This window comes from Drosophila nasuta, chromosome 3, assembly GCF_023558535.2.
Source record: "Drosophila nasuta strain 15112-1781.00 chromosome 3, ASM2355853v1, whole genome shotgun sequence".
NCBI lineage: Eukaryota > Metazoa > Arthropoda > Insecta > Diptera > Drosophilidae > Drosophila > Drosophila nasuta.
Window position 1 is genome coordinate 47,620,857 of NC_083457.1, and position 13,279 is coordinate 47,634,135.

Here is a 13,279-nt window from a genome sequence, read left to right on the forward strand (position 1 = left end):
CAAGTGCAAATTTGAAAGGTTTTTGACATTGCTCCATCGAACGCTCAGCCTCAGTTTCAGACTTCTTTTGTCTTAGTCTCATTCCATGTTTTGTGCTTTTGTTTTCAACTTTACTTGCTTGTTTACTTTACTGTTTTACTCTCTAGTCAAGAATCTTGGACCGGCCACGACTTTAAGCCACATAGGACCATAACGAAACTGCACTTTGCTCAGATTTTGCAATAAAACCCAAGTGAATAGAGAGAAAGAGAAAGAAGGCAGATGTTACTTTACGTTGTACGAAAACAAAGTTTGCCATATCAAAAATTATTAGCAATTTAATGCACGACTAGTCAGCGACTGCAAGTAGCCTCTCAGTCCCCCGATGTCCTTGCGAGTCCTTCGAGTACAGACTGGACTCTTGCTTGTGGCTGCTGTTAGCTGCTTGCGTGGCAGGCTTCTTGATTTTGTGTGTGGCAAATTCCACTGACGCCAGACGCTATAACATTTGCAGCGTAACAGCAGGACACATTGCCAGCGGGACTGCAGAGACTGCTTCTTCTTCGTCGTCGAAGAAGCGTCGAAGAGCGAGCGAGCGATGAAGAAAGGAAGAAAGGGTAGTCAACAAGGAGCCGCTGGCATGGATATGTTAAAAACAACATGTTTTTACTTGCACACATTGCATACTCTAAACTTAAATAGAGCACATCAGTTGGCTAATCAATGCGAAATTACGTATATGTACGACTTGGTTGGAACAAAAAGTAGAAGCCTGGTATAGCTTCCTACAAATGGATAACAAATCAAATCTAAAACCAAATAAAAATTAATTAAATGAATTATATTTTATAGGAAGTTTGGTTAAAGATGAAGTTATAAGTTAAAGAACGGGTAAAATAGATACAAAAGTTCGCTGTTATCTTTCAATAATTATAATTATAGTTATAATAATATTACCAGAAAACTAGCTGATATTTTTATGTTATCGATTTTCGCTCTTTTATTAGAGAATATTGTAATTTTTGCAAATTAAATTACTTCACAAATTCTTTGACATTCAACACAGCAAACCCGAAATTACGTATACGTACAGAAAAAGAGCTGAAACTTTTTTGTAGTGAATTTTCGCTGAATAATTCGGAAATTGTTGAGCATTAAATTACTTTACAAATTGAATGACTTTTAACGTAAACTAGATGCCACAAATTACGAACTAACCCGATATTATGTATACGTATAAAGAACTAACTAATCAAGATTTTTTTGTCGTATCTTTTCACTCCTTAATTTGATTATGTAATAATTGTTGGACGTTATTGTTGACATAAATAAATAAATTCAATGACACTCAACCTAAACTAGACAGCTTAAACTAGGGCACATTAACCCGAAATTACGTATACGTATATTGAACTTTCCAAGATATATTTGTTGCACATTCTCTGCCTTTAATTTCGATAATATAATAATTGCTGAACTACATAATAATTTCGTAATTTCTTCACTGCCTTTAATTGCGATAATGTAATAATTGTTGGACAAATTTGTTATATTGACAGTTGTGCATTAAATAACTTCACAAAATTAATGACACTCAACATAAACTCTGAACTCCAAACTAGGGCACATTAACCCGAAATTACGTATACGTACGGAGAACTACGTATCATTTGTACCTTTAATTTCGATAATATAATAATAGTTGGTTTGCAAAGTAATTTCGTAATTAACATTTAACCTCAACTACACACCTCAATATAGAGCATAGAACATTTGTATTTAGATAATTAGCACCAAATTAAGTATACTTCATACCCTTCGTCTCTTTATTAGCAATTTAATTTATTTTTGTTATTTTACTTGGCAATTTGTAGAGCATTTGCAGGGCAATGAAATGCGCTCCATCAGACGCAAAAACATTTTCGTGTTGTCTTGTGCAACAGCCGCCGCAGCAGCAGCAAAAAAAAAGAGCATCAGTAGCAGTTTCCGTGTGCCGCTGTTGTTGTTGTTGTTGTGTTCGTTGTACTAGCTCGTTGTTCGTTATACGTTGTCGACGTCATCTGCTGTCTGATGTCTGCCTCCGTCGTCGCCGCCATAGTTGTCGTTGTCTGCCCCGTGCTTCCTGTCCCGTCCAGCTGTAGTCGTCGTTGTCTGTTCCATGTCTGTGCGTCTAATTTAAAATTATGCAACTGTTTTTCTGCTCACTTCATTCGTTTTTATTTTTTTCCATCTTTTTTCCCTTTTTCGCCATGCGCTTGCTGCACTCAATTCCCCCGGCGGCCACCGTAATTTCCCACTAGCCCTCATTGACTTACCGACTTTCGTTGTTGCCGACGTCGTCGTTGTTGTTGTTGTTGTTTTCGCTGTTGTTTTGGGGTCACGCGTTGCAAGCCCCAAACAACGGTAATAAATCATCAGCAAAGAGCAAGAGGCAGCAGCTTCAGCTTCAGCAGCAGCAGCAGCAATAGAGAAGCCTTCTCTTTCTCTCTATACACTCTATACTCTTTTTTTCTCTCTTGCTATTCTCATCGTTATCACTGACTGCTGCAATCGACAGCAGCACCTTCTATCCTCCTCTACACCTCTACACCGATCTCAACGACGACGCAAAAAAAAACACATTAATCAATTCCCCTTATAGCGTCTGTTCTGCTCTCGTTTGGGTTTTTGGTCTGGTTTCGGTTTCGTCTCTGGACCAGGCCACACACATATTTCCATTGTGCTACTGAACAAAAACTGAAAAAGTGCCCTTACACGCTTCGTGAACGCAAAACAGCAAAAAACAACAACAAAACCAAAAACAACAGTAACAACAACAGCGAATTTCCCACACATTTTTACACATAATGTGCAACGCGCGTGAAAATTCGTCCTTAGCGAATGCGCAAGGATAACGAAAACACAACACAACCAACACACACAAAAAATGTACAAAAATAAAAATTGTTTATGCTGCAAATATTTATGATGCCAACTGCGACAGAGACAGCGACGCAAACTGTTACAGGACACAGGACACAACACACAGAAGAGGAGATAAAAGGGTTGAGACGGAGGACAGTGTAAAATTTATTTCAATTTATATGCCGAGCGATAAATATTTGGCCATAAATTTGGCGTATAAATCGCCAAGTGAGCCGCACGAGAATCGTTTTGTGCATTTGAATACCAAAATTGATTCGTGAATATTCATTAAATAGTGCGCAAAAAAAACGAGGCTGTACAGAAAAATACAACTAATTAGCAATGCGATTATGTATACATCAAATTGAACTCAATTTACATTTGTGAAAATTAATTAAAATTGCAAAAAAAAAAATGGGGAAAAATGAAAAATTACGACAATTTAATTAATTTGTTTTCTGTTTTCTGTTTTTTACAGATACCACAACCACCATAATGACATTGAAATGGCGTCAGAAATTCAAAAGCAGAAAAAGGCCAAAGAAACTGAAACAACAACAAGAACAACAACGAATAAATGGAACAAACACTGCCCAAACAACAGCAATTGCAAATGAATCAGCAACAACAGCAACACCAACAACAACAACAAGAAAAACCAAAACAAAAACAAAATTATTCAGACTGAGGGAGGTCATGGAACATTGGCGGGATCACAGCAAATGGCAGTCAAATGAACGCCACAAAACTGTCACACAAATGTTACAAATGCCAACAACAACAAGGACAACAACAACAACAACAACAACAAGAAGGACAAGGACAGCAACAGCAACACAATGTCATGCAATTAAGGCTTCCAGCTGTAGCATCGACCATTGTCATTTGCCTCAGCTTCAGCTTCAACGTCAGCTTCAACGTCAACGTCATCCATTTGCGACGCTGACGTCAACGTCGACGCTGACTTTGCTGCTCTCGCTGGCCGCAACAGCAGCCATTGCAGCCGCAACAGCAACAGCAGCAGCGGCAGCAGCAGCCACCTCCACATCGAATGCCATGCCGGTTGCTGCCAGTTTGCTTGGGTCAGGTGGCTCAGGCTCAGGTTCAGGTTGCTCTCTGTCCGAGTTTAATTGCTCCAATGGACGCTGCGTGCCGCTCAGCAAATTCTGCAATAACAACAACGATTGCGGTGATGGCAGCGACGAGCCACGCTTCTGCACACGTAAGTAAAGGGGAAGGCAAGGGAGGGGAAAGGAAACATTACGCTACGGGTATGATGAGCAATTATGCAAAGCTGTCATAAGAGATTAGCAACGACAAACGCTGTGGGTGAATAGCAACACATGCTTTTGTTTGCACAACCCGAGAGAAAGAAAGAAAGAGAAAGAGATCGAATAGTAAAGGAAGGTGAAATTGCTATTGATGAACTCAACAGTCGTTGAACTTTTTTGCAACTCTTTGTTTCAGTCAACCTTACGATATTAAGCTTCTTTACACACATTCACGCTCTGTGCTGACACAATTTCGAAAGCAGTTGACAGATTTGGGGAAAAGAAGTAGATTAAAATGTGTGTAAAAAGAATACAGTAAAAACTCTCTTGGCTAGACACACACCGGCAAGCAATTGTTTTTCATTTAAGCAGACTGCTTTAAAATTATATTATGAACTAGAGAATGTTTTCGCTAAAAGTAATTCTAGTTAATGGAGGAAATCTTCTCTATAATTTTTTTTTTCATAATTATATGTGCATGTAATGTCAATAAAAGAAAAGAATAACAAAGTTTATAAAAATAATACTTAAAATATCTAGAAAATCCATAGCTATAATATGAATAGTTCAAATAGATAGTTTAAATATGTTAAAAATAGCTATAAAATCGACAGCTATAATATGAATAATTCAAATATTTATCACTTCGTTTCAAATTGAAATTTTCGTCATTGCGTCCTTGTAGATTCATTGCTTAAGTTTCTATACCCAGTGAAAATTGTGTTTATATGTAAACGATATATTTAATTTAAAACAACATTGGCTTTCAAATAAAAACCAACCCGCTAATGTTTTAAAGATGCAAAAATAATCTGAAAACCATTCAAATTTGGGACTAGTAGAATTCATTAAGAAAAATGTAGACAACATTAAACATTTTAAAATGTAGCTATAAAACGGCCAATGTGACAGCACTGTACAAACACAAACAACAGTGGGCTTTCAAATAAAAACCAATAACCCAACGTCGTAAAAATACGAAAATAATCTTAAAACTATTCAAATTTGGAACTAGTAAAATTTATTTTAAAAAAAATTATTCAAATTTAAAAAGTAAAACATCTCGCAATGAAACGGCCAAAGTGGCAGCACTGTTCACACTCTTTAAGGCAGCCCGCACTTTTTCCCTCTCACTACAACACACCTCACTATCGCAAACACATACAAATACACACCCTCACATGCAGAGAGACAAAACTGCATTAAGCTGAGCAAAATCTTCAAGTCAAGTACATAATCTTATTATCTGCATATTTCTTGGCAGCTTTCGAAAGCTCACTTAAGCGCAGCTTACTGGTTACAATTTGACAGTGTCTTTAAGCTGCAATTAGTTGTATATTTCATGAGGCTTTCGGCATGCCGTTTTTTGCCTCAGTGTAAGTTCACCTCAGTTCCCCCTCCCACTACGCACACTTTCTGTGTGTGTTTATCGCGTTCTCAACCTGCGCTGCCTCGTTTGAGCCTCCCGCCCCGCCATGTGTAAATGTAATTAAGCCCACTCACACTCATACGCAGACACTCACAACGAAGCGCCCTCATAATGGCGGCAAAGTGAACTTCTCACTTTGCCAATTGGCTGCCCAAAGAGAGTGAGAGAGAGAGAGAGAGAGAGTGAGACAGAGAGTTGCCAGTTGCCAGTTCCCTTTTCCAGTGGCATTCGCCTGCCCAGTCATGGGCACGTCATGTCAAGCGTTGATGAATTTAATTAAGTATTTTCAATGACATTCAATGAGCAGCAGGAGCAGCCGAAAGGATCAGAACAGAATGAGAACGTCAACGCATTGGGGTTTTAATTGAAAAACGGGCGCATATGTAAATATTGATGGTTCACTGGGCAATCAAGCACTCAATATAGTATAACAAACATGTGTATGCGAGATAAAACAATTGAAGCAATTACCGCTTAATGTGACGAGCTTTTTTTGCTGCCATGTTGTTCCTATTGACAGCTTAAAAGCTTCTAAATTCATGTCGTTCCGTGCACACTAACATAAGCAAAGCCTCCCTCACACATATACACACCAACACATCAGAATATTCGATCTGGATTTGTGTGTGTGTGTGTGTGTGTGCGGACAGGCAACGTGTAGTTGTTAGGCATAATTATCTAATTGAGTATTGATGATTACTCGTCTGCATGTTCAATTTGATTGAATGATGCAGCAACAACAAGAAACAACAATCCAATTTGAAAGGTAAGCTGCTAACGCATTAGTAAGCAAATTGAATGGAAATCGATTGTATGTCCATTCACCTCTTCTGTTTCGTCTCTACATAATCCCAATGCATTTTTAATAAAACTAATTGATATGTCATTCTGTTGAGCAACAACAGCAAAACTGCAATTCACAATTGTCATGCAAATTGAATTGCTTTTCTGGTTTTCTACAACACATAATTTCATTAGGTTTACCAATTAGAACAAAAGAGACAGAGATATCATTCATGCACAAGCCTTCGCACTCAAATACATTTGTATGCATGAGATGAAGTAGCGGTAAATGGCAAAAGTGGCGCTTAACAGGAGGCGCTTCCAAGACAAAGTGAAAAAGTTTTAGGCACTTACCATTTTTCGCTTGTTTTTCATTTTGCCCTTCTACATTTGCATTTCATAAATGCTAAAACTGAACACACTCACTTAAAAAAAAAAGTAAAAAAAACACAACAAATTGAATTTGTTTACCGCTCAAATGCATTTTTAATGCAATTTTTTTGAAAGGACGCTCACGAATTTTTCACTGCTAGATCAACTTGAAAATATACTAATTTTTGCCAAAAAAGTAACGTCCATTTCTACTTTCGAAAAGTGTATAATACTTGCAGTATTTTAATACCACAAGCTTAAGTCGTGATAATCAACTGATATCGATAATTGATCGCTTGGGCAACTAGAATTATCAAACTAATAAGAAACAATTGTAGTGACTGTCGTGATATGCATTGAAATATTTGCTTTGTACCAATTTATTGACTCTTTTTATCAATCAATAATTGTTTTTAAATTTATCAAAACATCAATAGTTCTGTCTTCTCAAAGTTCTGTAAAGACGCTGTGAACTTAACAGCTGCTTAACAGTCAGTGTTAATTTATGTCATTCAATAAATTAGCGCGCAAATCGTCATTCGAGTCGACGCTTAATAACAAAATAGACGTTTAAGCAAGGAGTTTATTTTTTTGTGGTGTAAATTGCGGTTGCCTTGGCAGCTTTGCACACGGAACACATAAAACGGCAGCACATAATTGCCCAACTAACGCTAATTGCGTTAAACATGCTTTGCCGACAAGCAGCAGTAGCGTCAGCAGCTAACAGGATATTTTTGCCACCCCGTTTATGGTTTTTCGCTGTCTCATCGCAGGTTGTAATCGCACCTACTACGGCGATATTGGACAGACGTATGCCCTGGAGCTGCATCGACCCAAGCAGGATCGGGTGCCGTTTGTTTGTGTGCTCACGTTCACAGCGGCTGGCGGCCAACATGGCGACGTAGTGCAGGTGAGTAGTGTAGTGCGTCCTCTCGCCGCCAGGTGGCTGCCTGGCTACCTTTCACAATTCATTTTGCCAAAGTGGGATAAACTATGCCATTAAAAAGATAAGCAAGTAAGCGAGCACAACGTTGTGAGCAATATTGATTTCAAAGCCACTCACCAGAGCAGCGCAAATCCCTAATCCCCAAAGGCGTGCAACGAACGAAGCGTAACAACAACTGACACTCGGAGTCGGGGTCATCTCAAAGGATGCGCGCCCAAGTCCTTACACAGGATGTGGACGCTAGTTAGTTATTATGCCACTTCACACCTTCGCACATAAGAAGCACACACACAAAGAAGGCAACAGCTTTGGCTTTGGGTTTAGTTTTGCCACGCTCGAGTGCGTCCTGAGAGCATCCTCATCCTCATCCTCATCCTGCATAGCAACTCAACCAACCATTGCACTGATATACTGACCAAAAAAAAAAATACATAACATAAAAAACACAGCGCACACTTTATTACCCCAACCTGAGACCGCATCTTTTTAATCTGCCTCCTCTCGACACAGGTCACATTGGACAGCTTCACCATCGGACGCTTCACCAGCTACGTGCACGAGGGCTGTCCCGATGGCTTCATGCAGATTGCCGAATCGGCACGCACCCCCATCGGTGGCATGTGGTGCGGCAGCTCGTGGGGACCCGTGCTCTTCTACAGCGAGACCAGGTCCTTGATATTCACCATCAAGCTAAACAGGTAAGCACAAACAGCTCACTGCAGCTCAATCTTCTACCGCATACAAAGGAATTAATCATTCTATTTTAATGTTTACACTTTGCTTAATGTAAACTCAGTTTATTAAGTTTGACCTAAGGTGATAAAAATATATTCAGTATGCAGTATATAACAAAAAAAACATTATAGTTAATCCAATATACTCTACTATGTTTGCATAAGTTAAAATATTGTCACACAATACCACTTTGCAAAACTTAAGCACCGCCAATCCGTCTGTCTGTATTTTAAATAACTTAAATGAATATTCACTTTATTTTAAACGTTACAGTTTGTAACATCTAAGCAAAGCTTACAAATATATAGTATATTATACTGTATACTATACAGTATATTTTTAACTATTCGGATGTTAATTAAATAAAAAAAAGTACTTAAAAGGTAGAATCATTAAATTCGCATTTATAAACAACTCGCTTTAAAGTTTTTAATTTTTGATAGACTTACTTATAAAATATATGCAATATAATATATAAAAATATATAGTACATTCAATCTACTGTATGTATTTTGATATTTATTTAGTATATTTTTCTACTATACAGTATGGAAAGACAATAACTGAACACTTATAATAGTCCACAAAATATAATATATATATTTGAAAATAAACTATAAAGTTAAAAATATTCTATATATCAATTGTATACTTTCTCATTCCGTCTATCTACAAATTTGAATTTAATTTTTAAAAAATATATATAATTTTAAACATGCAATATATAAACATTTTTATTCTATCCACAATTTTCTGTGCAAAAATATAATTTTATTGACTCAAAAGAACAAACTAATTTATAAATATTATTTTTGTTCCATGTTTACTCTACAGTATGAAAATTATTTATTTTAATTATTAAATTTGTTCTTATTTATTATTTCACTATTGAAAGTTTTGTATATTGTATCATTCATTTACACTTATCGCTGCTATTTCGTTGATAGCATCTCGCAGTCATTCACACCTGACTATAGCAATGTTTTCTCCTTCTTGCTTGCAGACTGGCAAGGGATCAAAGCGGCTACAACTTTGACTTTCGCATTAGGTACAAGGTGCTGTCCAAGGACAGTTCCGTGACGCGCTACGGCGGCATTAAGCTGGCAGGTAAATCCTTTCTTGCCGCAACAGGATTGCCTTTGACTCTGACTCCTTTGACTTGGGCTTTCATTGTTTTTTCTTTTCTTTTGCAGAGCTTAACCAGTGGCACAATCGAAGCAGTCTGCTCAGCCAACAGCACCAGCAGCAACAACAACAGCAACAGGGAAGTCAGGATGATTTTACCAGCTCGAGCGGCGCTCGTTCGGATCGCTATGGTCAGGACTTTAGTTTGTTCAGCGCGTATGCGAATAATAAAACCTTCATGGACTCGCTGGAGAAACCGCTCATCAAGGACGAACACAACTACACGGAACCCAAGTATTATTTGGGTAGGTGAAAGAGTGAATTTATGGCACTTTAAAGACAGCTAATTGTTACATTTTTGTTATAGGCGACCTCATACCCGGCACATATTGTTCACGCATCTTTAGCGACTGCGACAAGAAACCGTGTCGCCTGCAATCGCCCAACTATCCGGGCATTTATCCACGGAATCTCACCTGCTATTATGCTGTTCGACAGGTGCGTTTCACATGGTGTCACTAAGCTAAGGTTGTCCCCTGTCTCTCCCTCTCATCGTTGTCAAAGGTTAGCGCCTCATTATGGCCACCTCACTCAGCTTCTCAACCTCAGCTGCTCATCTGCGCATTAATGCCGCCCACATTATCTTCAGGCTCGTAAAAATGCCACAAGCAAAAGACAAAAACCACAACAACAAGAAGAATGAGAGCGAAAAATTATACGCGGAAATTTCTTTTGGATTGACAAAGTTGAAAAGTCGCACAGGCAAAAGAATGTTGAGAGTCGATTTAAAAGCAATTTACATTCCAAAATAGAACGCGCTTTTATTATAATTAACTGCGGCTGCGGCTCAAGTAGATGAGAGTGTGTGTGTCTGCAAGGATTCTGCAGTAACTCAAGTCGTAAAAAGCATTCAGAGGGTGCTCGACATGTGCTTAGCATTAATGTCCTGCTGCGTATTACAATAAATGTACATTATTAACCTTTCACATCTGCTAAAGCAAAGCAACAGGGTTTAGCTTTAGGCTGAGGGTTTATTAATGCGTATAATTTAATTATACACTTAAACTTTTTAACCTCGTCAAGTTGTTTTAACACTTTTAGATTTGCAATTTTCGCATTAATAATTTCAAGTTGTTTCTTATAAAGTTGCTTAACAATTTTGTTACGTGATCACAGATAAATCTCTTTCTTTTTGCACTTTTACTTAACCGAAATCTCATATTTAAAATCGTTTACATTCGAAACGAATTCTTTTGATCATTTTCTTAACTAAAAAGTTTAATTGTATGCTACTCATTATAGGATTAAATATTTATTGAATTGAACTCTTGACTCTCATTGCATTCAAAATGCAATAAAATACAATCATAAAGGCAGCTATTCAAATCGAACTTTAGCATTAATTAATTATTGTTCAAATGCAACAAAAAAAATTGCGTTAGGGATTTATTAAATTGAGCTATCGTTGCTGCTTAATGCAAAGTAATTTATATTGAACTTTAACATAAATTAATTAATTTGCAAAAAGGGAAATAAATACTGATAAAGCTCGCTAGCAAATCACCCACTCAATTCCTCTTAAAAGTCGTAAACATGCTTTGAAAATTCTCATGAAAATCTGCAAAAGTAAATTTAATCCATAGATTTAAATGAATTGAATGACTTAAGAAGCAGTAACTTAAGCTACTCCAAGTCGAAATCGTTGTCGTTGTCGCAGTTGTCGCTGTCATGTTTTCTGTAATGCAACTCTCTGGCCCTGTGCTTTGTAGTATTTATGGTGAAAATCAGTTCATTAATTTGCATTTAATTGTGTTCGCAGCACGATGTGCCCCATGGCAAACATGCGCTGATACTGGTCAAACAGCCCAAGGGGAATCTGGTGTGGATCTCGACACAGGAAACGGCGAACAGCAACAAAATGTCCTCGGCAACATCTGGCGGCGACAAGGATAAGAAATTTGAGCCGAGGCTGAAAACATGGAACGACTGCGATTACATTCAGGTAATTAAATCTGCCTTCAAAATGCACTTTACTTTGTTCTCTTCCTCTCCTCTCCTCTCTCGCTTCTTCTATTGCCTCCGTCCGTCTTTAGTCTTTAGTCCGTTGGAGTCACTAGATGTCCGTTTGTCTGTCTGTTGGTTGGCCCCAAGGCGCGTTGCGTTGGCTTGCAATGCCAACAACTTTAACGAGCGCACCACGGTATAAAAATTACTTCCTCTGTTGGCCAATGGCCGGCAAACAGGACACTGGACACAGGACCAGGAGCCGAAACTGCGCAAAAAACAACAAATTGAAAATGAAAGAAATGAAAGACAAAACTGGGAAAAATCTGTTGTTTGACCAGCTTCCAACCAACGATCCAACTCCCACTCAATGTCCCAGTTCTCAGTTCCAACTGCAACGTATGTCCTGCGTCCTGTGTCCTTTTCCTCCCAGCTCTTAACCCTTCCCATCCATCCATCCGTCTTTCTGTCTGTCTGTCCATTCAACATTGCCTTAAGCTTCGATAGGCTTCAGTGTGAATCTGTGGGAAGTGTTAATTTCGTAGCCTCTTTGTTTGTCATTGTCCACGGGACATGCCGGACAATCCTGGCAGCTCCAGGATCTCTTCAAATTCCTCCTCATATACCAGTATATATAGCGAATAAACTTTAAGCTGAAACACGTAACTTTTGACTGAGCTCTTAATGAGTGCCCAAGTCAACAGCAACAAGAAAAATACAGCAACAACAACTCAAAAAAATAATGTATAACAACAAAGAAAAGCAGAAGCTGAAGCATAGAGAAGAGATAGAAAATTAATGGAATTTTCATTAGTCCCAAGTGCTCTCTTTGTGATGTATGAGGGAAAACAAATAAATCTGAGACATTGAATTGCAAAAAGATTGCTTAAAATTAAAATCCAAGTTGAGTTCTTTTCTCACACAGATGTCGAGTGCAAATGGATTAGAGCTCTGCTTTAATAAAGATAATACAATAATAGCAATTAGTCGAGGAAGAGAAAGATTTTATAGGAGATACATATTATTTAAAGTGTGAAACGAAAAGAGAATGAAAGAGTTGGATTTAAAATAGTTTACCAAAATAGTATTACAGCTACAAAGAACATTTTAAAGAAAAAATGAAGTTATTTTGTAATATGAAAAGAGTTGAAATAAATGAAAGAAAATACCACGATAATATGGTTTAATGTTAATTCAATAATGACAAATACCCAAAGAAGAGCAAACTTTTATAAGAGATATTCTATAAAGTGAGACACAAAAAGAGAAAAGAAGAGTTGGATTTGTAATAGCTTACAAAAATAGTTTTACTGATTTAAATTGTAATTAGTGAAAAAAAAGCTTAAACCTAAGATATTGCATAAAGTTAAAAAGAAAAGACTTAGACGAATTTGCAACTACTTTTAAGGAAAGGAAGAACATTTTAAGGAATTATGAAGATACAAAATGGTTCTTTGATATCATATATAAATTTTAAAGTAATAAATAAAGTAGCAAGAGTAAATACTAGATTAGTAAAATAACAGAGAGTTTAGATAAAATATATCTTAAGGATGAAGGTAAAGTTTGATTACCAAAAGTTTACCAAAAATAGTTTCACTGGAAAGTTTTCCTGTAATTTAAAATAGATCAAAATTCCCTTAAATTGAGAAGGTATTCAATAAAATCACAAAAAAATTTAGAAATTAAAGAAAAAATTATATTAAACCATTTCCTAAAGAAAACTTCCAA

At 37.3% G+C, this 13,279-nt stretch overlaps 1 protein-coding gene across 3 annotated transcripts in view; it reads left to right on the forward strand.

The window, feature by feature from the left end:
• LOC132788767 (uncharacterized) overlaps positions 1 to 13,279 on the forward strand; it is a 54,246-nt gene that overhangs the window by 28,041 nt on the left and 12,926 nt on the right. For 2 of the 3 annotated variants that reach the window (XM_060796329.1, XM_060796331.1), the window contains exons 3-9: positions 3,362 to 4,105; positions 7,512 to 7,648; positions 8,195 to 8,382; positions 9,423 to 9,526; positions 9,613 to 9,849; positions 9,912 to 10,042; positions 11,364 to 11,546. In XM_060796329.1, the coding sequence (XP_060652312.1) occupies positions 3,362 to 4,105; positions 7,512 to 7,648; positions 8,195 to 8,382; positions 9,423 to 9,526; positions 9,613 to 9,849; positions 9,912 to 10,042; positions 11,364 to 11,546 (1,724 nt within the window). Of the gene's footprint in view, positions 1 to 3,024; positions 3,042 to 3,361; positions 4,106 to 7,511; positions 7,649 to 8,194; positions 8,383 to 9,422; positions 9,527 to 9,612; positions 9,850 to 9,911; positions 10,043 to 11,363; positions 11,547 to 13,279 lie in introns of those variants that run through there. The other variant, XM_060796330.1, reaches the window with a different exon arrangement.